We start from the raw sequence: 25,954 nt of genomic DNA, 5'->3' as shown, positions 1-25,954 counted from the left end.
AAAAGGTAGTGTGTTGAAAGGAAATAAAGTCATTTATTATTATTATCATCATTATTATTTTGGTTAAGTATAATGAGTAGGTTTTATTGACAACAAAGAATATCTCTCCCAATCAATGATAAATCTTTTTTTAACTAAATTGTTAGCCACACAAAAATTAGGATTTAAACCCTCAACTTATAGTTAGTGATAAGGTCATTTATTTTGAATAATTCATTTATTTAATATTTATTATTTTCTTCATTTTAAATTATGAGAGACTTTGAAATAAAATTTTATATACCAATAAATTTTATTAAATACACGTAGCAATTTTATCTTTTCAAAATAAAAATATAAATTTTTTAAAAAATTTGTCATTTAATATATTGAAAAGAGAAGAGATGGAAATTAATTATAGAACAAGAAAAGGTAATATTGAAATTGGTGTTTTTAATTAAATTTTTATCTACTCAAAGTATTTTTAGGATGAAAAAACTCCTTTAAAAGTATCCTATAATTTGAGACGAAGAGAGTATGCTTTTGAAATGGTATATATGAAAATATTTTGCCAATGTCCTTGAAACGTAGTGGCATGCCACTTCCATTAAAGGTGAGAGGTTGAGAATTTAAACTTGCTTATAACCCGTTAGTGTAATATCTTAATTTTTACGTTATAAATTTAATTGTGGGAAAATGGATGTTTAATCAAGGTGACAAAAATCAAGTTGATATTATTTTGAGGATGGAATGGGGAATAAATTTATAATTGAGGTTATTTGAAATTAATTACATGTTAAGGCACTTGATTATGGTTAAAATTGGGCAGAGAATGATGTATTTGGGTTGAATAAAGTCTAAATAGTAATTGGTCTGAATTGGGCTCGGATAGTTGGGTTCAAGTGAGGTGTAGCATTTTGCACAATTCATCATGGCGCATGGTGTGTCTATAGTGATAGATAATACAAAATATGCATAAGATTTTAGTTCGAATAGCAAAAATGCAAGTGTGAAGTTTTGAGGGTTAGGTGTGATTTTTGAGTTACTCTATGAGGGTTTAAAGTTCCTAATCTTAAGGCAAGATTTTTAAGACTCTAATCACTTAACTCATTTAATCACTTCCCTACCATATTCTATTCTCTTTAAGCTTGTGTAAGCATTTGTTAGTGTTGGGATTTCATTTTTAGGATTGCCCAGCCTTAGATTCGAACTATATGGATACTTTTAGGTTAAATAAATACCATTTAGGTTGACTTGATGATGATAAATAAGGTCGGATGGTTATATCCCAAATCCTAGACTTTATTGGGTGATTTTAGTGATAATTTGGGTATGTAAAAGTTAAATAAATGATTAGAGAGTATGATGATGATTTAAAGGTGTTTAAGGATTTAAATGGTTTTGACAGCCTTGGGTTAATTAGATTAATTAATCTAGCCATAGAATTAGGTTGTGATTAGTGTGTAGGAACTTTTAATTAGTGTTATAACACTTTACTGACTATAATTATCATCCCCCTGTTTGTAGATTGTGGTAGAAACACTGTTAAAGTTAAAGGTTCGCTTGTTCAATGAGCTCTAATAGCAAGGAGCAAAGGTAATTATTAGTAATGTGTGATTTTGTATGCTTTATGATCAATTAAGTATGGTTTTATTATGTTTGGCAAATCATATTATGTTTACAAAGAATATATCATTGTTTGGAAAAAAATGAATTGCAAATTGGGATGAACTATATAATATATATATATATATATATATATATGAATACTATGTTTGGTACAATTATTGTTTAGAAATATGAATTTGTTCAGTTGTGAGTTTTTGTTCTAATTTGTTTGGAAATATGTGTGACATGTTAAGTTGTTTAGAAATATGTAATATTGGGGATTTTGTCCAAAAATTATACCTACCATGTAGTATGCCCATATTGGCCCTAATAAGTAGTTAATACCTTGTGTAATAGCCTAAATTTTTAAATTATGTAATTAAGGACTTATTAGGGCCTAGTGGTAAAATAATAAATAAATTAAGTTTATTGAGTTTTCAAATTACTAATGAACCTTTTTGGATTGATTGGACAATTTCAAACTAGGCTAAAAGATTAATTGGGCTATATGGAGCCTAAGGGAAGGCTTAATTTGTGTGTGGCCAAATTGGGCCAGTCGCCACGACGAACTTTCCTTCTTGCTTCAGTGAGCAGACTGGATCATTCAATCTTTCAAAAAAAGAAGAGAGGAATGAGAGGCGACAAAGAAGAAGGTGTGGGCTATTAGGGCTTCAACTTTAGACCACTTTGGAGGCTTCCTAAGCTAGAAAACCACTTGGGCAAGCTTCCTAACCCTTCCTCCTTCTCCCTACTCTTATTTTCAGAGGTGTGAGGTATTATGGGATGATGATTTCTTCTTTCTTTAGTTTTAGCCAAACCTATTGCATTCTTTAGGACCATGGGGATTAATTTAAGTTTTCTATACTTAAGTTTAATAATTTTATGATGATTTGAAGTTTTTGATATAGGCTTTAGATGAACCTTAAACTTAAATTTAGAGTTTAAGAATAATGTGGGTTGTATATTGATGTTATCTAAGTCTAGAGATGTTAATGGAGGATAATGGAATATTTTTATAGCTAATGATAAATATTAAAAATTATGGGTAGCAAGCTATAACTTAAAAGTATGCATACGAAAGTTGTGAATTAATAATTAATATTTAATTTTGTGGATAAATTATTGTTTGGACCCCGTTGAACCAATGGAGGATAAGAGGAGCGATTATTTTGTTACAAGTAACCCTTTTATCAGGTAACCAGATGATCTAATCCTTTTATGTGTTTGTTTGGTTTGTTATGAGTGTTGCGAAACGTGATACTATTATTATGCTATGAAATGTACTCGTATTAATGTTTATAATTTTAGAAAACTTATGTGAAGTGAGAATTTTGTGAAAGGATGTTTTTAGGTCAAACACATGTATACAAATGTTTGTGAAATTGGTTTTAAACTTGAAAAATGCTAGTTTGTTGTTTTTGAGATATGATATGATGTAAATATGGTTGCTTGGAATCTGCACATGCCTTGTTGTGATACATGTATGAGCATGATCATTTTAAGAGGGTAGGAGTTCACTTTAAGGGAGTAGAATTGTATAAAATCCATATAGTACTTATTGGCACCTTAAATGACCTTAATGCTTAGTCCTATTTGTTTGAAAGTTTCAATATTATCATTATGATAAATTGAGCATACAATACCTCGAGGATTCAAAAAGGAGAATCTGTGATTCAAGAATGGGCAAAGGTGCTTTTAGCTGGGCTACCTCCCATAATTGGTGAGTTTGGGCTAGTCTAGTTGTATAGACTTGGTGCTGTTGAATTGTTAGTCCACAGATTTGGTCAAAACTAATGCAAAGAATATAAGGCAATTATGAGTGGTCACGCATTGTATGGATAAGAATATGCTTGTATGTCCTTTATATTAACTGTGTTTTGATCTTGCTCACTTTACATACTCATTTACTTTCCTAACTTGCTTGTAACTAAATTAGATTATTTAGTTACTGAAACATTGTTCTCATTCCCTTGGTTTCAATTTTATAAGTGAAGACTCCTTTAGAAGCAAAAGGAAGAGTGGCGCAAGCAAGGAGTAGGGGAGCTTTTCATTGTCATGCACTTTTTTTTTGTATAATTCTTGAATATATATATATATATATATATTTATATTTATATATTACCAACTTAGGACATGCATTCTTTTGGTTACACTTGCACAAGGATTATGATGTTTTTTTTGGTATATTTTGGCTTAGGATAATGTGTATGAGTTAATTCCATGGTGAGAGGTCGAAATATTAGTATAGGTGTACATTTTGTTTTGGCTAGAATGTTACAATTAGTCAATGTGGCATATGTCCATGAATTATGTTTTTATGCCCTATTATAATAATTAAATGGGGTTTAGTGGCCAAAATGTGTTTGTTATGATGATTTGATTGTATAATTTGCTTTATCAGATGTATTTCAGTAGGTTTAAGAGGTCAAAAAGCTTTTGGCACTTGTTGGAAAATTTGGACACCTTTAAAACTGTTTTAAAAAGAAAAGTGATTGCTTTGTACTCAAATGTCCAACTCTTCATCGATATAGTGTTTTGTCGCATAGCCAATGCTATTATCTAGGTAGATTATTTAGCTATGTGTGGATATTTAAATCATTCAAATTGAAAGTCAAACGGTGAAATGATGCACTTTTAAAAGTTCGTATTTGGGTGCTGTCATGACACATTGTGTTTGCCATGGCAAAAACCAACTATGCCATTCCCTGCTAGTTAGTTGTGAAGAATGGAGCAGTTTGGGCAGAATGCCTATTTTGCCTTTGTTATGTCATGTTTTGTTTGTTTCCTCTATTATCATGCTTTGACAACTTCTTATTTAATATTTTAACACGTTTGAGCTCAAATGTGTTTAAAAATAGTTTTTCCTGGGATCCCAATTTTTAAACTATTATCCTTTAATTTTTAACTTTAACTGTTTTATATTGTGATAATTTAATAGAAGGATTTATCTAATTCTAATTACCATGATATAGTGTTGTGTAGTGTGTTCTAATAATATTAAGGTAGACATTATACCTTGGACCAACCCACCTTTGGTAGGTTAATTTGGTTCTTGGCATGATGCATTAAGGGATATAAGATGTTATCATGCAAAACTATTAATTGTTCGGATTGTCTAAATCATTATTGTTTGGAAAAACATTTTGCATGCCCCACTTAGTAATCGTATGATTAGTTGTATTATATGCATCATTGCATATTATTTTAGTTATTAAGATATTTATGTTCCATTCCTAGTTGTTAACATTTTTATAAGGTAGAGTCTAGGAGGAGATGCACCAAGAGAGTGATCGGTGTGTGTAAACACTATTAGACCTTGTCAGCCTTCTTTTTAGTTAAGTCATATCTTATCGCCAACCTTACTGCATTTATGTTGTAATGAGAACTTGTGACTCCATATTTTAAGTAAATTCATATTTGATTGCCATGTGTTGGTTTTTGTGACATTTGTGGCCTCATATATATATTTGTGCGCGCATTACTCTCTAGGTATTTGAAGGGAAAAATATCTTGATTTATATATTATTATTATTATTTATATAAATTACATTGGGTAGCTATAATTTAACTATAAGAGTCTTAAATGTATGTATCACTATAATGATGTGAAATTGATGTTTGGGATGAGTTTGAGTTGATCAAGTGCCCTACATAATGATTGGAGATTTTGGTTTTGGTGTGTAAAATGTTTAAATGTTTGGAAAGTTGTATTTTGTCTTTTAATGAGTTTTGGTGGATAAAATTTCCATATAAAAGAGTTTTTGTAACAAATTAAAGTCATTATCTAAATTTTTTTATAAGTTTTATGTAGACATTTAAATAATTCAAATCGCATATAGGTGTAAAAAGTTAGCCTCATTTAAAGTTTGAAATTACTGTTTATTATACCATAAATACTAATTTGGCCTTGCTCTCTTCCTAATTCTAGATATATAAAGCTAGGGGCGATAACACAGGCCATGGTTTATGAGTCTGCTCAAATAAGTTTGAAAAATCTTAAAATTAAGCTTGAAAATTTAAAAAAATTTCTTTAAAAGTCGCCGAATAAGCTCAAATAAATCTAAGCCAATCTCGAACACAAATGACCTTAACCCGAATACCCAAATTCTTTTTTATTATTAATAAATTAATATTAAAATAAGAAAAACAATTAAAAATCTTAACTTTTTAAAATAAAAATTCATAATTTGGCTATTTGGATATTTAGACCTATCTTGAAATGTTAGGACCAAACTTGACTACATAACTTCTTTATATACTCAAGTATTCTAAGCTTGATCCAAAGAAACACAACCTTCAAATTACCAAATAGAGGGAATAACTTAGTATGTGAACACAGAATAGCAAGTCGTTCACTTGATGATCAGTTTAGATATTTCTCAGGTTCGAGTTTGACAAGGTTGTTTTTCCAGGGTGGAAAGATCAAGTACTAAATCATAATGAAAACAAGAACAACTTGAGCCCATTACCAGAGCAACGTGTGTGAGAACCAAAAAGAAAAGCGAAGATAATTCAGCGTGCTCTAGCAGCGTATGCGGCTAATGCCGCAGCGAAAATAGTAGTCACAGAAGAGATCAGAGCCCACAAACCCTTCCTTTTCTGTGCCTCAGCTGCCGAGCTTTCAAGTGATACAAGTTGTTGCCTCATGACTTCCACCATCTTATTCTTGTTCCTGAACGCATTTTTAATAGCATCGAGTTCTTCAGCATATGGCACAAATTCTTCATCAATCTTCCCAATCAAGACCACTTCTTCTACACTCTCATCACTCTTAGAATGGCACACGAGCGCGGCAGTATTCTTCAACAGCGCCAGCGTCTGGTTTGAACATTCAATCTTAGCCCTTAAATCATCAGAGTTTTGTTGAGCATTCAGAAGGCTCTGCTGCAACACATCGTTCTCCTTCGCCAAACTGTTCACACGGCTTTCCATCATCTCATTCCTCTGAATCAGCTTGTCCCTTTCACTTCTCATCTCCCCTAATTCTGCTGCAGTTTGTTCAGTTTTGTCCTTCAATTCAGCAACCTCCAAAATCAAGTTCTTCACTCTATCTTTCTCCTCGTCAAATCCCCTCTTGATATTATCCCTCTTAGTAACGGCTTCTTCAGCAGTATTTCTATAGCGGTCAACTTCAGAAAGCAATTGCCTGTTCTTCTCTTCCAAGTCTCTGCATGACTCCTCCAACTTGTGCATTACATCCTTCAGTTGATCCTTTTCACTGTTGAGCTCAGCGATTTCATTCTCCAGGCCAACTTTCGCCTGCTCAGTCTCGGTTTTCCCTCTAATTGCCTCATCGACGATGTGCTGCTTCTCCTCCACTTCTTTTTGAACCACGTCCAGAACCTCGCGTAAACTATCTCTTCGCTCCGTTAACATCTTAATGCTCTGTTCATTCCCCTTTATGTCCTTCTGCAAGGCATCGATCTCCATTTCCATAGTCTTGATCTTTTCCAACGCCTGAGCAAGATTCTTTTCATACTCATTAATGTTCTTACGCATAATCGTCTCTTCCTCCCCACTATTATTGAGAGACTCGTTGAGTTTGCTCAACTCTAACTCCAGGCCAATGATTTTCTGTTCTTGTGCATTTTTTTGCTCCTCGGACTCGCACTTGGCCCTCGTAATTAAGCCAATCTCTCCCTTTAACTCCTCAATCAACCTGGCAGACTCTGCCGACTTTCTCAGAGCAAAATCTCTTTCCGCCGTCAATTCTCTAATCGCTCCTTCTTTCTCATCTTTTTCTTCCCTCAACTTCTCACCGTCTATCATTAGCTTCTCAAGATCGTTCCGAAGATATCTCTCTGTTTTCTCCGCTTCAATAACTCTCTCCTTCAATCGATTTGCCTCATCAACCAGACCGTCAAAATCAAATTTCAAATCGTCCTTCTCCCGGCTCAGCCTACTCAACTGGTCCCTCTCACTTTCAAGACGTACCGTAAGCTTACTCAGTTCTCCTTTCAACAAAGCAATCTCAGCATCCCTCTCAGTCTTAGCAGACTCAATCTCATTTCTCTGAGCCACAAGTCTATGGAAGCGAGAATCTATTTCCCTCACCTGGGTCTGCACGTAAACGAGAACCACAGCTTTGTCCAAAAGCAAGCCCACATTATCGCCTGCCGTCTCAGAGAGCTGAGACTCTAGTTCTCTCTTCTCCATGGCAGAACGGCTGAAGGCGGATTCCAAGGCCTCTTTGTCCTGAATGAGCGAGTCAACTTGTTGGCGGCGTTCAGCAGTCTCCTTGAGAAGAATGGAGTTGAGGTTCTTGAGGCTCTCAAGCTTATAAAAAGGATCATCTATATGGGTAGATTGGTGGGAATGGGAGTTTTGGGTGTGAAGATAAGGATGAGGGGCATCGTGTTGATGTAGATTGTGGTCATGGGGTTGAGGGTGGGACATCTTCTTTTTGGCCATATCTGGAGAAAGTGAAGAATGCAATAGGAAGATGATTAGGGTTTTCTTAGGGTTTTATGGTGGAAACGTGAGAGGCGGAGATAAGAAAGATAAAGAGGCGGAGACAGGGCTTTGAATGAGAGCAAGTGTAGCGGATGGGTGTTTGTATTTCCATTTTCTCAAAATTCAAAATTTGGGAATTTGAGTGGTTGGCCGCCCAGAAATCTATGGAATGACTATGAGTAATGGCCCTCGCCTGTTTTCTGCGGCTGGGCGCATGGTTTTCTTTGGGACAACGATATCTAGGACCCACTCAAGAAATTTTTTTTCTCAATAAGGGTCTATATTAGTTGTTGTCTTATAGATATATATACACATGCATTATCATCAACTTCAATATATATCTACAAATTGTATAAAATAAATTTGATTTAATTGGTCACAACTCTCTTTTCTTCCATTAATCAATATACATTGGTATAATGTTAACTATTCTATTTCCTTGGTCCATTAATTTTTATATAATCAATTTAGTTTTAGTCAAATATTAATATTATTTTTTTATTAATTGATGTGATTGACTATTTTTTCTTATTGGTTGATATAATTTAATTTATTTTTTACTTATTTTAATTAATTTTTACCTTTTTATGAGACAAGAGTATTCAATTCTATTTTAATTTTTCCTTGAGTCATATATCACAAGAACATTAACTATGTTGTTTCCCATACTCTCAAGTCCCGTTAGAGAGTTTTTGTTTTCAATACATAATTATCTTTGCATCTCTCAGTCTCATATGCTCTAATTAATAATTGATCAGCCGTTCTCCTAGATGGATTTATTGCCGACGGTGGAGAGCTAGGCGGCTATAATGGAGGAGTTTCACGCCTCTTTTCGCCAATGTCAGGGAGAGGATGTCGGGTTCATCCATATACTTCCTGAAGAATTTGAATCTTGTAGCTTAATTTGATTGGTTAAAAAATTTGACTCTCATTAGTAAATAAATTTTAAACTAATGTTAATGTGAAAATTTTTCTTGATTCATTCATAAGATTTAATTTATTTTTTTATTTTTATGTATTTTCAGTCTACTTTCATGGGAATATTGATTTAAAAGTAGTCTCATTTTAAAATTTTTCTTATTGCTAGCATTAATTTCATCTGGCTATCCTTCTTCATTTATTGTACTTTCACATACCTTTTCAATTTTCCTAATAAATGAGATTTAATTTATTTTCTCATTTTTCATGCATTTTTAGTCTATTTTTGTGAGATTATTAATTCAAGAGCAGTTTCATTTTTAAATTCTTCTGATTGTTAGCATTAACTTCATCTGACTATCCTTCTACATTCACTGTACTTTTTCATACCTTTTTAATTTTCCTAATCAATGACATTTAATTTCTTTTCTTGTTTTTCATGTATTTTCCTAATTCATTTTATTCAATATCAATCAACTATCATCCATAAATATTATTTGTCAAAAGGGAAAAAAATAAAGAGAAGTTTAAGTTTGATTTGAATCATCAATCCTTATTTCGTGATCTTGGCCCTTGAAACTGTGCATGTTTCACCATACATTTCACATTGATAAAATAACACGGTGACTTTTCATCTTTTCACATCGAAGAAGCAAGGCAGAAATGATTCAGTGGGCGATACATATTCAATTCTTTAAACATACATACATACATAAGAAAAAATATATCACTTTCCTTCTTGGTGAGGAAGATAAGAGTCTGCATGCTTATGCATTTTAGGCTCAAATCCTTATCTTCCTTCTAACCTTTTAATACTTATATTTATATTTATAATGTTGATAAAGATTAAAAAGGTTTAATAATTTAAAATATTAGCAATAAATTTTAAATATAGCCAAAACCAAGATATGTACAAGTAAAATATTCAAAAAGAAAAATAATTGAATGGAAGAACTTTCAAAAATTTAGCTATCTCAGATTATTAATATCAATTGTATTGATGATATTTGTTTCAAATTCCTTAATTCCAACTCATACAACGTACAAGAAACTGTCTAATTATTATTAAAAATTGGATCCTAACTTGTTAATTGTTTAAAGAAATCCTAATAAAGAATGTAAGTTAGATGTATAGTTTCTTCCAATACAATATTTGATGAAAAAACTTGTGGATCCTTACTAGAATAAAATCCTTTGCGGGGGCCTTAAATGCCATTCTTTTTTTCCCCACAACTTGGACGGGTCTAGATATACGAACTATGGATGTGTTTAGATGTCAATTCACAAAAAATAATTAACAACGCGTGATAGTGTTTGAATAGTATTTTTTGAAATTGATTTTGATAATAAAAAATGTTTGGATATTTTTTCAAAATTAATTATAAAAAATGAGGGAAAATGAAAAATACTCAGATGTTAAGAAATGATTCTTAAATGTAGAGTAAATTTGACATTTGCAATATTTAGAGAGTATTTTCCTACTTTTCAAATGTAAGATGATGTTTGGATACTTTATAAATATACAAACTATCAATAAAAATTAATTTAACTGATAAGAATTTGATTTATAACATCACGGTATTAAATTTTGCTATTGCTGTAATGATCTTTTAATAGGCAATTTATAAATATTTTTATAAGTGTTTTTTAAGCCTGAATGTATGTCCTCACCTTGGCACTTTATAAATATTTTTATAAGTGTTTTTTAAGCCTGAATGTATGTCCTCACCTTGGCAATTTATAAGTATTTTTTAAGCCTGAATGTATGTCCTCACCTTGATAAAATCTCGGTACCCAACTCACCCATCAAAAAAATATATATATATAAATATGCAAACTGACTCTCTTTCATTTACATTTGATCCGCTCGACTGCCTTCAACTTAACGCGACGGTTCCTTCTATTATTGCCTATTTACTTTGATGTCCAATTATAAACTTGCAAACCTTTCATTTGCCACTCATATAAATAGGCACTGATGTTATATATATATATATATATATATATATATAATTGTAGAAAATTCGTATTACAGTCACATAAGGTTCTTTTACTTTATCTATTTTATGATGGGCCTGGATCAGTATACTTTTGGATTGAAGTGCGCTTCGTAATTTAAGCCCAGCCCACCCAGTAAACGCAGGGCATCCATTCCAGCTCCGATATCAAAGTGCCTCGGGCATTGTAGCTCCGGCTCCAGGCTCTTGTACGTCACGTAAATGCATGCAATTCTCATAGTACTAATTATTGTTTTGAAGGGGTGCGTTTGGGTATGACTACTTTGACATTCCAAATGTGATTTTTAGCTTTTGAAATGTGGAATGTTGTTTGGGATGTTTTTTTTAGATGGGATGTGCTTTGCAAAATGACTTCCAAATGAGTCTGAAATGAGAAAAATCAAAAGCTCCTCAATGTAGCTTTTGAAACGTGATCTATGGCAGGGCTGATGTCTAATATTTTAATTCACCATGATACCCTCATATTTTTTATTTCTTCTCGCGCAATCGAGGCTGATTTTCTTTTGTCATTTTGCTGCTCCTCTCATCTCGCTCCTCCGTCGCTCGTCCATCGCTAGTCCGTCGGCCGGCCATCTTTTCTCCAACTCTTCCTTCCTTCCTTCCTTCTCAAGCTCGCTTCTATACCTTGATGCATGCCACTATGGAAGTTCATGTCGTTACTGATATCGTCGTCACAGTAGCCAAGGTCTCGTCGGCGGATGACGGCATTGTCTTCGTTGAGGATGACATTTTTGCGTGGTTATTGATGGGCCACGATAGGTCTAGTGTTGAGTTGCTAAATCTGTTGGAGGACGTGAAAGATACGATGGTGGAACCGGCGAGTAAAATGGGCGGAGTGAGGTTCATCGATGACTCGTATTCTTCGCTTTTAGTTTCAGTCCTCCTCCTCGTATATCACCATAAACAGCAATGAGGAGAGTTGAAGGTCGTCGTTCTCCAATTCGGGCGCGTCTGTGATGGCCAGCGTCGACACCAACGAGTTGAGAAGGAAGCTTGTGGGTTCAGTGGAAGTCAGCTGGGTAGGGAGAGAAGCGAATGAACTGACTTTTGAAATAATTTTTATTCGTCTCTTTTCCAGTTCATGCATGCGAAATATTAAATAATTTTTTTATTTTTAATATTTAACATTTTAAATTTTTTTAAATATTTTTAATATATTAGATTTGTATAATAAAAATTATAAATTATCATAAATTAATGTCCTTTTTGGTCATTGCATATTAAAAAGTACATTTCAAAAGCACAAATTTTATTAATCCAAACAACTTTCAGTTTGCCAAACTGACTTTTGAAAAAATTTATCCAAACACAAATTTCATTACAATAACTGACTTTTACCAAATGAACTTTCATCAAACTGACTTTTGATAAATTGAAAACCAAACACACACTAGTACTCTGTACTTCCCCTGCTCTTATATTTGCAAGATTGCGAATAGAGGTTTTTTTTAAGAAATCTTTTTTACAGGAAACGTCATCATTTTTTTACTCTCTATTAAATATTAACTAATAGTAAAATAATATGTTATTAAATTATATATATTTAATAAAAATAAAATTAAAAACTAATTGATGAATATAAATGGAGGGAGAGGGGAGACACAAACTCTATAGAGCGATGTTGTGGTCTTTTTTTTTTTTAAGAGTAGAAGGCCACGAGATTAATCTATATAGATAAACAACTTAAGTCTTATCAGCGAACAGAATATTCATACAATCAGAGGGCATATTATCAAAAATCTAAACATTTAAATTATTGATAGATACTAAATGAACCATTCAATCAACACATTTATTAGCTTTTTTAAAAATGTGATCAAAGATGATCGTCTAATCCCTCATAGTAAGTTCTTTAATGTTATTAATAGCTGTAGTAAGAGAATGATTAGTGAAAAACTCTTTGCATATAAGCGTGAGTACCTTTGTAAAGTCTGTGTAGACATTGATTTTGTTAAACTTCATTGCTTAACAAATGTTGAGACCTCATAAATAAGTTTAACTGCCGTACTTAATTGATAACCGATGTGTTTGGTAAAGTTTTTGATCTAATTTCTTTGATCATTTTGAATGAGACTTTTACAAGAAGCCGCACCTTCTAGGATGATTAGCCACACCTTCTAAGATGTTGTGGTCTTTAGATAATGTGGAATCTGTTGTGCTGGAACCTCATCCTTAGAGACACCTGCCCCAACCCTATTAAATTAGATAATCCTAATTTAATAATTGATATTTTCATTATTCAATCCGATTGCCTCCCCATTTTTTAGTCCCCTCAGATTCCCCCTCGGCTTGAAGATCCACATAGTCAGCTGTCATCATCATGACGTCGAGGCCGGACCATTTCGAATCCACTTTGTTTAATTGATGATGGCACAAACACTGCCGTGGATCCGAAACTGTTTTGTAATCATTCAAAAGTTATGATGACTTTAAATTAGGTGAAGAAGTTGGCTTTGAAGGAATCTTTGACGGGTTGCATGAATAAAATCGCCGCAAGCATTTCTCACGACATGATGTTTATGTGAAAACAAAACAAGAGTAGTTTGGTTTTATCTCTCACATGCAATGTGGTCTTGGCACTAACTTGGGAGTGAAGGAGAGAATTATGAGGCATTGTCTGTCATTACAGCTTGTATAGCTGCAAGGGAGAGCAGAAGACAGCTCACCCCTCTAGAAGTTGACCTCAACCCTGTTCACGGAACGTAGTCCGATATACTAACAAGGATGTTGGATTCTCTCGGCGAATGGTCCGCAGGGTATTTTGCAAATATTTGTTATCCAAGCCAAAACCTCACGTTTTGCATGTGTTCTCACTTCTCAAAGATCTACTGCTCCACAAGTTAAGCTATCTTCACAAGAAGAAGAACAGATAGCAAACGTGAACATAATAGATTTTGGGAGGGGTAAATGGATCATTTAACCCAAAAATAAAATTGTAAATGAGGCCTTTAAAATTATTTCAGATTCAATTAGCCTTTATCTGCAATTTCGTTGCTTCCAGGGACCCTCTGAGATTCTCCCTTTTTAAAACCTGAATGGGGCACATTGATTACGCCACGACAAGCGATGAGAATATCTCAACCCAGATGCGAGCCCAAAAGAAAATCAATATCTTAAGTGATCCGTATAAGATCCGCCTGTACGCTTAACATGTATAAATTTCTATTTTACGGGCAAGCTTTTCCTAATTTTTATTTTGTCCAGTGTAGATGTAAAAAGAATGATTTCTACTGCTACTACGAGTATTATCTATTCTTTATATTAAAAGGATTTGGACCTTAATTATTATCCAAATCCCACTCTATTATATTATTAGTTACTAGTTAATCCCAAATAGTATGTCAGCATTTTACTTACATTTTCATTCATATGCTTTATACATATGCATATGTATGCATGGAACACGAATATGGGTGTTCACTAAATCATTCAGCAATAATTGTTTCCTAATCAACAACAACAACAACAACAAGCCTTTATCCCACTAGGTGGGGTCGGCTACATGAATTGCAAGACGCCATTGTGCTCTATCATTTATTAAGCTTTTAGAAATATTATTAATTAAGAGATCACGTTCAACAACTTCCAAGAGTGTTCTCTTAGGCCTTCCTCTACCTCTCTTAATCGGACTCAAAGTTATATGTTCCACTCTTCTCACTGGTGCCTCCCTTGGTCTTCTTTGTACATGCACAAACCATCTCAACCGATTTTCTACCATTTTTTCCTCAATAGGTGCCACCCTCACTTTTTCACGTATGTGCTTATTTCGAATTTTATCTTTACGTGTATGTCCGCACATCCATCGTAACATTCTCATCTCTGCTACTCCAACTTTATGCTCTTGCTGTCCCGTTAGAGCCCAGCATTCACTACTATATAATATTGCCGGTCTGATAGCAGTACGATAAAACTTTCCTTTAAGTTTATTAGGCACCTTACGGTCACAAATAACTCCTTTAGCTTTTCTCCAATTAAACCACCCAGCTTGAATTCTATGTGAAATATCTCCACTGATTTCGCCATCATTTTGAATAATGGCTCCCAAATATCTAAACTTTTCCACTTGAGGTATGATTTGATCTCCCAATTTCACTTCCAAATTATTTTCGAATAGTCTTTTACCAAATTTACAATATAAATATTCCGTCTTACTTCTACTCAGACGAAAACCTTTCAACTCCAATGTCCTCCTCCATAACTCAAGTTTGCAATTAACCTCTTCTCTTGTCTCTGTTATAAGAACTATATCATCCGCGAAGAGCATACATTTCGGGATTTCCTCTTGAATATGTTCCGTCAAAACATTTAAAATCAAGTTGAACAAATAAGGACTCAGAGATGATCCCTGATGTAGTCCAATCTTTATAGGAAAATCCTTTGTTTGACCACTAGGCGTTCTTATACTAGTTTTTACCCCCTCATACATATCTTGTATGGCTTTAATATAAGCAATCCGTACTCCCTTTTTTTCCAACGCTTTCCAAAGCACTTCTCTTGGTATACGGTCATAAGCTTTTTCCAAATCAATAAAAACCATGTGTAGATCTTTATTTTTACAACGATACTTTTCCATTAATCCCCTTAGTAGATAAATTGCCTCTGTAGTTGATCTACCTGGCATAAAACCAAATTGATTCTCAGAAATACTTGTCTCTAATCTCAACCTGTGCTCAATTACTTTCTCCCACAATTTCATTGTGTGGCTCATGAGTTTAATCCTTCTATAGTTAGTACAATTCTGAATATCTCCTTTATTTTTATAAATAGGAATTAATGTACTTCTCCTCCACTCATCAGGCATTTTCTTGGACCGTAAAATCACATTAAATAACTTAGTTAACCATCTCACCCCTTCTTCACCTAAACATTTCCACGCTTCGATAGATATACAATCAGGTCCGTTAGCTCTACCATTTGCCATTTTCTTAAGAGCTTCCTTTACCTCCTTATCACGTATTTTTCGATAGAATGACAAATTTTGTTCTCCTTCACCAGTTACTAAATCCTCCAAGTTACTAGATGAATCCTCTCCATCATTGAAAAGTTTAGAAAAATAAGTCTCCCATCTATTTTTAATTTCATCATCTGTAACTAAAATTCTTCCCTCTTCATCCTTAATACACCTTACCTGTTCTAGATCTCTTGATTTTCTTTCCCTACTCTTGGCAATCTTATAAATATTTTGCTCTCCTTCCTTCGTCTCAAGGTTCTTATAAAATTCTTCAAAAGCTTTGGACGAGCTTCACCCACAGCTCTCTTAGTTTCCTTCTTAGCCATACGGTACCTCTCCTAATTTTCCTCATTGTTACACAAATGTATGGCTTTAAAACAGTTCTTCTTATACTTGATTTTGTCCTGTACACTATTATTCCACCACCAAGACTCCTTATCTCTCGGACCAGAACCTTTCGATTCTCCCAAAACTACTTTTGCAACCTCCCGTATCTTTTTAGCCATATCCTCCCATATGATGTTAGCACTTCCCTGAGAATCTCAAATTCCTTTATCCAAAAGATTTCGCTTGAAAATATCTTGCTTCTCACCTTTTAATTGCCACCACCTAATCTTTGGTGTTACTACTTGTCGACGTTTTTGGATTTTACTCATAATACACACATCAAGGACTAGGACCCTATGTTGTGTCGTTACAGCATCTCCAGGGATCACCTTACAATTTTTACAAAGTTTTCTATCTGTGTTCCTAACCAAAAGAAAATCAATCTGCGACCTTGAGGCTCCACTTTTGTAAGTGATGAGATGCTCATCTCTCTTTTTGAAACAAGTGTTGGCAATCTTAAAATCATACGCCAATGAGAAATCAAGAAGAGTTTGCCCTTCATTGTTTAGCTCTCCAAAACCAAAACCACCATGCACCCTAGCATACTGACCAGCTTCCCTCCCGACATGCCCATTAAAGTCTCCTCCAATAAAAATCTTTTCACTCTGTGGTATGTGTCGAATCAACCCCTCCAGATCCTCCCAAAATAATTCCTTAAGATTGGCTTCTGTCCCGACTTGCGGCGCATAAGCGCTAACAATATTAACAGTCTCACGTCCAATTATCATTTTTAAAGAAATAATTCTGTCTCCAATTCTGCTAACTTCTACAACGTTCTTCTTCCACTCCTTATCTATAATGATGCCTACTCCATTGCGTGCACTTACTTTTCCTGTATACCAAAGTTTGAAACCTTGAATATCCTTAGCTCCTTCTCCACGCGATTTTGTTTCTTGCAAGCAAAGGATATTGATTTTCCTTTGAATCATAACCCCTACAACCTCTACAGATTTACAATTTAATGTCCCAACATTCCAAGTACCAAATCTAATTTTGCTCTTATGGACTAACTTCTTTAGCCGCGTGCGTCCAAAATGACGCGGTAGCCCTTGCTCATTTAACACTACATCCGGGCGCCGATGCAGCGGCTCTAACTCACTTATCACTGTACTCGAGCCATGCAGCGCGTTACTTACGGGCAACGACCTAGTATTAACATTATAACGTCTATTGTCCATGTTCATGATAGATTCAACAAATTTTTACATTGGCTGTTGATGGCCTAACACAACCCTCCTCCTTTACCCGGGCTTGGGACCGGCTATAAAATTGTTTCCTAATCAAGACAGTAAAATACTAGTTTTCAACGTGTGTCGGCTCTAAAATTTAAATATAAAATATTCCTTATCTTTAATATTACAAAACATTTTTAATCAAATTATATATTCAAATAAATTAAATAATTATCATTTAAATCATACACTTTTTTATATTTATCCTTATTTAACATTTATCTCAATTAGAAAACATTAGTAGTTACCCTCTTGTGTTGGTTATTAGGCATGAGTAAATTTGGCTTGATATGAAGAAAAAAGTCATATTGAATAAAATTGGGTTATAGAAGAGATATTTAAGCAAAAGAAAAAAATGATAAATTCAATGTCTTAAAATTTTAAATTAAAATGTAGTGTTATATGCACTTATATGTGTCATCTTCTTCCAAAACACTCCACAAGCCAACGCCCTTAACTAAGGGTATTTTTTGAAAAATATAATCAATTATATATTGAAATATTCAAAATACTTTATATTTTTTAAAATTCTTAAAAGAATGTGGTAATATATCTTTTCTTCAAACGCCTTATGCTGTTATTTTATTATTTGATAAATAATATCTTTGTCATTTAAACAAACCATTAGTTCTTTTTGGCGAATCAGTCATTGCAAATATCTTGAATTGTTTAGTTTTTACTAAGTTAGTTCTAAGAAAAAAAAAACTTTTTAACTTAAAGAGACTTAGATCTTAAAACGGGGATTGAAAAGGATATGAAAATTATTCAACACTCTAACTTTCATCCCCTTTCAAAAAAAAAAAAAAAATCAACTGGCAGAAGGATGACAAAAGATGCAAAGCTACCACTAAATAACAAAACACATACGGTGTTTTTGGAGTTCAGTTGAATAAAATTAATTATAAAAAATTTATTGATATGATTGATTTTGATTATAAAAAAAATAATCTAATTATATATGATGCATGTGAATTAATCATCCTATCTTATTTTTCTTTTTCACTTGAATCTAAAAGGTTATTATTAAGCGCAAAGACATGCATTATGTATGTATTCATTGATTTATAAAATGGTATCATTATGTCGTATATATGCAATGTAATCCACGAACTAGTGTCTATTACTTAATGATAACTAGATGCTATAAATAGACGTCGACATTATAGTCTCGTAAATATATATGATTTAAAATGAATATGAAGTATTCTTCACGCTTCTCTCCTCTCCCGGACTCAATTTAATTTGCTTTTATCAAGTCAATTATGCTCTCATTAGTTATATAAAATCTTTCTATTATTACTATCCAATTTGTTTTTCATCTTTGATTTCATGAATTGCTTTTAAGTTGTTACATGCATGCACATCCATGAATGTGTAGTTTTGTTCAATGAACTTGTAGTTTTAAATTACACATCAGCCTCAACGCCACGACAAACCTCATCAATTTTATATTTTCATCTAACTCCGTGCTTCGCAGTCATCTGTCATCTTGTTCATTGCAAGCGTTTTTGACTTTTACGAACTTAATTCTCTTCCTTAACCACTCACCTGGCTTGCTTGCTGGACCTCGTCTAAAGACAAAGTCATGGACAACAATAACACAGAGGCAAGCGGACTTTCAAGTCCTCTCCTCGTCGGAGGCATAAATGAATCCTACCGAAACTCAGATGGGGGAAACATCTGCAGTGATATCACTGACCACCATGAAAACAAGTATAGCAAAGCTTCTCCGGCGACACCAATTCTTATACTTGGCACCATTATTGCTGTCTCTGGTTCTTAGGTTTTTGGGTCTGCTGTAAATTTCTGCCACCTAGTTTCCAATTACTAAGTTTGGCTCACGAGGTTTCACCTCTGACTTGAGTATGACTGATTTTTACAGGTAGGTTATTCATCACCTGCTCAATGTGGAATTATGGACGACGTCAGTCTCAGTGTGGCAGAGGTTTAATTTGAGCTTCGAATCAAAATTCTCGTTTACCTCATAAATTCTCCATTAGCTTAGATTCATTTTTGTATTTTAAGTATTGTATATTACAACAGAATATCAAGAATTGCTGTATGTGCAGTTATTTTCAGTATACTCCCTCGTTTGCTCGCTTCTGCCATGCCAAACCGTCTCTCTAACTCAATTCTCATAGTGCAGTATTCAGTGTTTGGCTCGATACTGACAATTGGGGCAATGATAGGTGCCATACTGAGCGGTAGAATGGCAGATTATGCAGGTCGTCGAGGTGTAAGTTTCTCCCATTGCTATTTATCTCTAATATCCTTTACCAAAGCTTTGCGGTCAAGCTTGACCCCTCTTTTAATTGTGGTCGTTTGGTTACTTCTGCAAATCTCAGGCCATGTGCTTCTCGCATATTTTTTGCATATTGGGATGGCTTTGCATAGCAATCACAAAGGTCTACCACCATCTTTCCCATTTTATTCCCACACTTCTTATGTTGCTTAGTTACTTGTTAGTTACATGAAGTCAAGACAGAGGAGTCAGAGATGAATTAACTCACTAGCTCGCTATAAATTGTTTATGTTGAATGCTTGGTGCGTGTTTAAAGGTTGCCTGGTGGCTTTACATCGGAAGACTGATGGTAGGATGTGGGATGGGTCTTCTATCTTATGTGGTAATTGTTGTGATTTCTATAATTACAGTTTATATGATACGCATTGACTGTTTCCTTGCGAATGGAACTAATAGCTGGTTCTCTTTCCGCCAAAGGTGCCAATTTATATAGCAGAAATAACACCGAAGAATCTTCGAGGGGGATTTACAACAATTCATCAGGTAAATCAATAACGTATGCCCTCCAAAGATCCTTTAACTCTCATTTTCCATGTATAGATGATTGTTAAATCCCAGTTCGACATTAATATAATTGTGACAGTTGATGATCTGCTGTGGAGTATCTTTGACTTATCTCATCGGAGAATTTGTGAGTTGGCGGGTTTTGGCATTACTTGGTAATGTTCTTTTACTATTGTTCATTTCACTAAATGAAAAAACATAATCCTTGTTAGGCTCTAATTTTTGGTGTTCATATCAGGAACAATTCCATGTGCTGTACAGCTTCTAGGCCTGCTCTTCATTCCTGAGTCTCCTAGGTGGCTTGTGAGTTCCTCATCTTTGCTCCGCATTTTCATCATTTTTTCAAATGGACTGAGCAAAGATAAGTCATTAGACTGTAAGCTTGTGCAGGCAAAGGTTGGTCGCATGGAAGAGAGTGAATCCACCTTAAAAAACCTCAGGGGAGAGAATGCAGATGTTTATGATGAAGCCAATGAAATCAAAGTATGTGTCAATTTCAATATATCAGGAAGCAAATATGTGGATGCCATAATTTAGTATGGAATATTAAATACTTCCCCACTTATTCTTCTGTAGGACTATACAGAAAACCTTCAGAAAGAATCAGAAGCTAGAATGGCTGACTTATTTCAGCGGCAGTATTTTAAATCACTTACTGTAAGCTTCTTAAGCTGGCCTCATTCATGTAACTTACCAAATTGCATAGTTTTATGGGTTATTGATTCTTTAATCAGGTCGGGCTCGGATTAATGATACTACAACAATTTGGAGGGGTTAACGGCATTGCATTTTATGCAAGTTCCATATTTACCTCTGCTGGTACGTGGGAAGTATGTGTTGATGCTTCTTTTATACATTCATGCGCGGGCGCGCGCGCACATATATAAGATTTTTGAAAATTAAAAAGCAAAATCTTTGATATTCGACAGGTTTCTCAGATAGCGTGGGAACAATAGCAATGGTTGCTGTTCAGGTTCTTGAATCTCTTAATTAACCTAGTTTTTTGTTTTCTGTTTAACGGCGAATAAGTTGGCTTATATAGATGTCTCCTTCTAGATCCCAATGACAGCTCTGGGCGTACTTTTGATGGATAAATCTGGACGGAGACCACTTTTGTTGGTGAGGATGCTGAACTTGGTCTTAATTTTTTTTAAGGCGTTAGATCAAATGAAGTTGTGAAGTTAAATGTTCATGTAGTTAATTACTCACCGTATAGGTCTCTGCTGGGGGAACATGCCTAGGATGCTTTCTCGCGGGCCTATCATTCTTATTGCAGGTTCATTTATTTATTTAAAAAAAAAAAATCTGCTCCGTACGTGTTGTTTTCTCTTCGCTTCTATTTATCTCTAATTTGTATAGATATATATATATATATATATATATATTTTGGAATACAGGACCTTCAGAAGTGCAAGGAGGTTTCTCCCATTTTGGCTCTTGGTGGTGTACTGGTATTGATAATGATAATCACCCTAATAACTGTTCTTTTGTGTGTAAGAAATAAGTAAAATGTGGCTCGTACAACATAAAGTAGCTGTAAATAGCAAACGTAGAGTCACATTAATTCTTGCTTTGCTTTGGTGGGAGAAATAGCTTGAGATTAACATGATACCTTTCAAGTTAAAAGCTAAGCTCTGTGATAATTTGGCAAGGACTCATTATACATGTTCAAAATTATCATGGGGTTCTCAATCCAAGTTATATAGTTTAAGTAGAGCCACGACTGATAAATGATCCACACATTTTAATGTTTATGAATTGTGAGAATGGACAGGTATATACAGGATCTTTCTCGTTAGGCATGGGAGGAATTCCTTGGGTTATCATGTCTGAGGTATAGTTTTGTGTTTGTATCATATTATTATATTGTAAGAAATCCTCAAGGTGGCTGAATATTTGAATTTTGGGGCATGTTCAGATATTTCCCATTAACGTGAAGGGGTCTGCAGGAAGCCTTGTGACCTTAATTAGCTGGTTAGGTTCTTGGATAGTATCATACGCTTTTAACTTCCTCGTGGGTTGGAACTCAACAGGTAGACCTCCTTGGCTTAACTGCTCAGCGAAAAAAGAGCAGTCCTGATAATATTTGTCCGGTTTCGGTGCTCAGTAGCTTGCTGTGCACCTCAATACTCATCATAAAAAAGTATTTGGGTCATCTAGATTTTTTCAATTTTAATTTTAATTTTATAAAAATAAAATTTATAAATTTTTTTGATAAATATATTTATCATCAATTTGGATATATTTATCATCAATCTGGATAGTACTGATTAAATTCAGATGGTTCAATTTAATATTATAATTTTCATAAATTAACTATCTGGATGTGCTCTGAATAATCCAAATTCAACATTAAATTTTTATCTGCAAAGCCTAGATTTAAAGTTTTTATTTTTATTTTATATTTATTAAAATAAAAAATTATTAAAAATTTAATATTAAATCTGTCTTGTTCAGAGTACATCTAGATAAGCAGTTTATAAAAATTATAATATTAAATTGAATCATATAGAGTCTCAAATTAAATTAATACTATCCAAATTGATGATGAAAATATTTATCAAAAAATTTTTTATTTTAATTTTATAAAATTAAAATTAAAAACTAAAAATATTTTTATAAAATTAAAATTGAAATTAAAAAAATCTGGACCATCCAAATGAAAGTCTAAATGGCCCAGATGTTTTTTTATGATGAGTACCGCTGAGCACTGAAACCAGACGCGATAATATTCTTACTCTTGCATGCATGTGAAAAGATCATAGCATTGCTGAGCACCGAAACTAGACGCGATAATATTCTTGCTCTTGCATGCATGTGAAAAGATCACTCATGCTATGTTATATTTGGTCAGGAACCTTCTTTATATTCTCTGCCATTTGTGGCCTCACTGTCGTGTTCGTGGCAAAACTTGTAACAGAGACCAAGGGGCGTACACTGGAAGAAATTCAATCATCCATGACTTCGCGTATAGTTAACACAGACACAAGCTCAGCTTGACAGACGGCCAGATGAAACAAATTTTATGATTACCGCCAAGACTGAACGACCCTGGAATTTTTATACACATTTGAATACAAACTTAAACTTGGAAGGTTGTTTAGAGCCTATACAACATGGTTAATTCATACTATACGATACCCGCTCACGCAACACCAACCGATCCATGTATAATGAGTTGATGGGCAAAAAGCACCACGTAAAGCCCTATGATGTTTAACTAATTGGATCACCAGGACATTTTTTGTTTCAAATAATAGTGAAAAGCTTGGAAGCATTAAGCTCTTTACACATGCCTGTTAAGAAATGGATTCCTACAGTCCATGGGGCACATTTGAAAATCAGTCACTAGAACATGAGAGAGAGACTAAATCGGAAAAAAATGGCTCATTTGTTTATTCAGTCTTAAGCCAAAAATCTCAAAAATAAAGAAATATCTCACAGAAAAACAAAAACAGGAAAAAGAAATGCAAGGCTATTACCTAACGAAAGACGTTTAAAAAAAAAAAAATCTAAAGCTATTACTCAAAAGCTCGGTTAATTGGTACCACAAATGCAGTAACCCATATACTTTTTTTCCTTTCCTCCCAATTATTAGTATCATATATAGAATGCAAGATGTCTCACACAGAAGATTTAATGACATGTGCGATGATATAGAATTTGGTCCAAAAATCTAGAATGGGAATGGAGGAAGTAAACATACAAGGAAACGCAATTCTGTTTGAAGGAAATAGGAAGGGGTAAGTATTTCTTCTTGGGTGCAAGTCAAGCGCACCTTTTTGGCAAGACACATACATATAATCTAACGGATTCCTGTGTGTGCACTTTAATTTGAAATTGCAGATATTTATCTTTCTCCGAAACCTACAAGAAATTAAATAGCATGTCATGATTATGTTACTTAAGCCTGCTGAATTAGGCAGCCTTTCCTTCCATTCCATTCCAGGAGCCCCAGACGGCAATGTTTCCATGACTATCAATCAACCACGTGATCAAGTAACCTGTACAAATATATATATATATATATATATGTCTGTATATATACACCTATATAATTAAATCATAGTCTAACACTAATTAATATATCCTCCAAAAATGTCTCAATCATCTCTGATCCAAGACCCAGGCTCAAACCATCCCCTCCATAAGACTCTGGCTAGTGCAGCCAATTTGGCGAATCTTCTACCCACCAGCACCGTCCTCGCTTTCAACGCTCTCATTCCTTCCTTCTCCAACAATGGCGTCTGCCATCTCTCGAACCAGTTCCTGACTCTGTCCGCCATTCTGGTCTGCGCCGTGCTCTGCTTCTCCTCCTCCTTCACCGATAGCTTCGTGGCGAGAGATGGCAAGCTCTACTACGGCATTGCGACGTTCAAGGGTTTGTACATCTTCAACCATAGCCAGTTTGAGGAAGTGGCGGAATCGGACAAGTACAAGATCTCCACGATAGACTTTGTGCACGCGTTCTTGTCGTTGGTGGTGTTTCTGATATTCGCTGTCACCAACACCAATGTTCAGAGCTGTTTGATGCCGCACGTGGGGCCTAATGAAAGTGCCTTGATCACCAACCTTCCCTTAGGAGCTGGGGTCTTATCCACCTTCCTCTTCACTATCTTTCCGACCACCAGAAGAGGTATGGGGTACTCCGACGTGTACGTCGCTGACTAGCTCGCCACCTTCTTCTCATGTTGGTCACTGTGTCTGCATGGATGTGTGTGTGTGTGTGTGTGTGTGTGTGTGTGTGCATTAGTTCATCGAAAGCTGCACGCAGTTATAAATAATATGGCAGCCTTGAACTCAATGTAAAACATTTGGGTCCTATTAATTACCTGGACAACTAAAATATCTATTGCTGGTTTATTTGTTATGAAGTGCATGCATCTGTGGTTCTATTAAAATTTCATATCATAATGTTGGAGTTTCAAGGAGAGAAAAAACGCGAGTAAGAAAACAAAATAATATGTATGCACAAAGGTTTAGTTTTCCTATTTTTCATGAAGTTAACAATGAAAAGATTTATCCAGTAATTTGATCATGATTGTTTTTATGTTTTTTTAATCATTCAATAATAATAAGTAGTATATTTTGGCAATTTTTGTATTTGCATATAAGACGCAAATCATGGACATGAATTCCGTGGAATAGTTGTAGATGGAGTTGTATTTGAGAATATTATAAGGAGGCCCATCCAGCTTGATGGGTTTAGGTCCAAAGATTGAGCAGCGGCACGCCACGTTTGAGGGTACGAGAAATATGGATGAGAGTGAGTGTGTTATGCGGACTGCAGTATACTAAAAAACCAGGTAAGAAAATATGTCTAGAAAAGGATTCAAATTCACGTAGTCTCACTCACCTCTTGTTCTCCTTTTTAAATAATTATTGGATTGGAAGAACAATTGATAATTCCAAAGCAGCCATCCCATTCCGATGGCCAAATCCAATATAAGCATTGCATCAGCCAACGGTATTCCCGCGTATCGCTCCTCCACGCGTTTTGTAATTCCTATTTCTACCACTTCCAATGCCCACCTGAATCTGAATCCCAATCCTCCGTACATCCATGCAAATAAGTGCATATTCCTCCAATAAGTAATGCATT

General features: G+C 34.5%; 3 protein-coding genes across 13 annotated transcripts; 2 read left to right on the top strand and 1 right to left on the bottom strand.

Moving 5' to 3' along the window:
• Positions 1 to 5,932: 5,932 nt before the first annotated feature.
• LOC129306433 (uncharacterized) lies at positions 5,933 to 8,235 on the bottom strand. The gene has a single exon (XM_054947045.1). The coding sequence runs from the start codon at positions 7,996 to 7,998 to the stop codon at positions 6,100 to 6,102; it is 1,899 nt and encodes a 632-aa protein (XP_054803020.1). The 5' UTR covers positions 7,999 to 8,235; the 3' UTR covers positions 5,933 to 6,099.
• A 10,821-nt stretch (positions 8,236 to 19,056) lies between these two features.
• On the top strand, positions 19,057 to 23,485 carry LOC129304832 (sugar transporter ERD6-like 5). 11 transcript variants are annotated; one of them, XM_054944645.1, is made up of 18 exons: positions 19,057 to 19,259; positions 19,429 to 19,491; positions 19,736 to 19,782; positions 19,892 to 19,951; positions 20,105 to 20,170; positions 20,266 to 20,331; positions 20,432 to 20,507; positions 20,591 to 20,655; positions 20,743 to 20,835; positions 20,929 to 21,009; positions 21,087 to 21,171; positions 21,282 to 21,325; positions 21,409 to 21,471; positions 21,569 to 21,628; positions 21,750 to 21,803; positions 22,127 to 22,186; positions 22,271 to 22,385; positions 23,207 to 23,485. In XM_054944645.1, exons 1-18 carry the CDS (start codon positions 19,193 to 19,195, stop codon positions 23,350 to 23,352), a joined length of 1,311 nt encoding a protein of 436 aa, XP_054800620.1. In that variant the 5' UTR covers positions 19,057 to 19,192; the 3' UTR covers positions 23,353 to 23,485. The 11 variants fall into 11 exon arrangements, with proteins under 11 accessions (XP_054800620.1, XP_054800624.1, XP_054800619.1 ...); XM_054944649.1 differs by having other exon boundaries at positions 19,693 to 19,782; XM_054944644.1 differs by having other exon boundaries at positions 19,057 to 19,337.
• Positions 23,486 to 24,450: 965 nt separating this feature from the next.
• LOC129305665 (protein DMP10) lies at positions 24,451 to 25,023 on the top strand. Its single transcript, XM_054945635.1, has one exon. It carries the CDS (start codon positions 24,451 to 24,453, stop codon positions 25,021 to 25,023), a length of 573 nt encoding a protein of 190 aa, XP_054801610.1.
• The last annotated feature ends 931 nt before the right edge of the window (positions 25,024 to 25,954 follow it).

Source organism: Prosopis cineraria, unplaced genomic scaffold (assembly GCF_029017545.1).
Source record: "Prosopis cineraria cultivar Desert tree isolate PC_DT_omini unplaced genomic scaffold, ASM2901754v1 PC3, whole genome shotgun sequence".
NCBI lineage: Eukaryota > Viridiplantae > Streptophyta > Magnoliopsida > Fabales > Fabaceae > Prosopis > Prosopis cineraria.
This window is presented reverse-complemented; position numbering and strand designations above follow the sequence as displayed.

Excerpts from the sequence above, each read along its gene's own strand:
- LOC129306433 (XM_054947045.1), bottom strand. The coding sequence starts at position 7,998 with ATGGCCAAAAAGAAGATGTCCCACCCTCAACCCCATGACCACAATCTA.
- LOC129305665 (XM_054945635.1), top strand. The coding sequence starts at position 24,451 with ATGTCTCAATCATCTCTGATCCAAGACCCAGGCTCAAACCATCCCCTC.
- LOC129304832 (XM_054944643.1), top strand. The coding sequence starts at position 19,193 with ATGAATCCTACCGAAACTCAGATGGGGGAAACATCTGCAGTGATATCA. Across the intron at positions 20,656-20,742 it reads CTGAGTCTCCTAGGTGGCTT|GCAAAGGTTGGTCGCATGGA; the intron begins GTGAGTTCCTCA and ends AAGCTTGTGCAG. Across the intron at positions 21,472-21,568 it reads GACGGAGACCACTTTTGTTG|GTCTCTGCTGGGGGAACATG; the intron begins GTGAGGATGCTG and ends CTCACCGTATAG.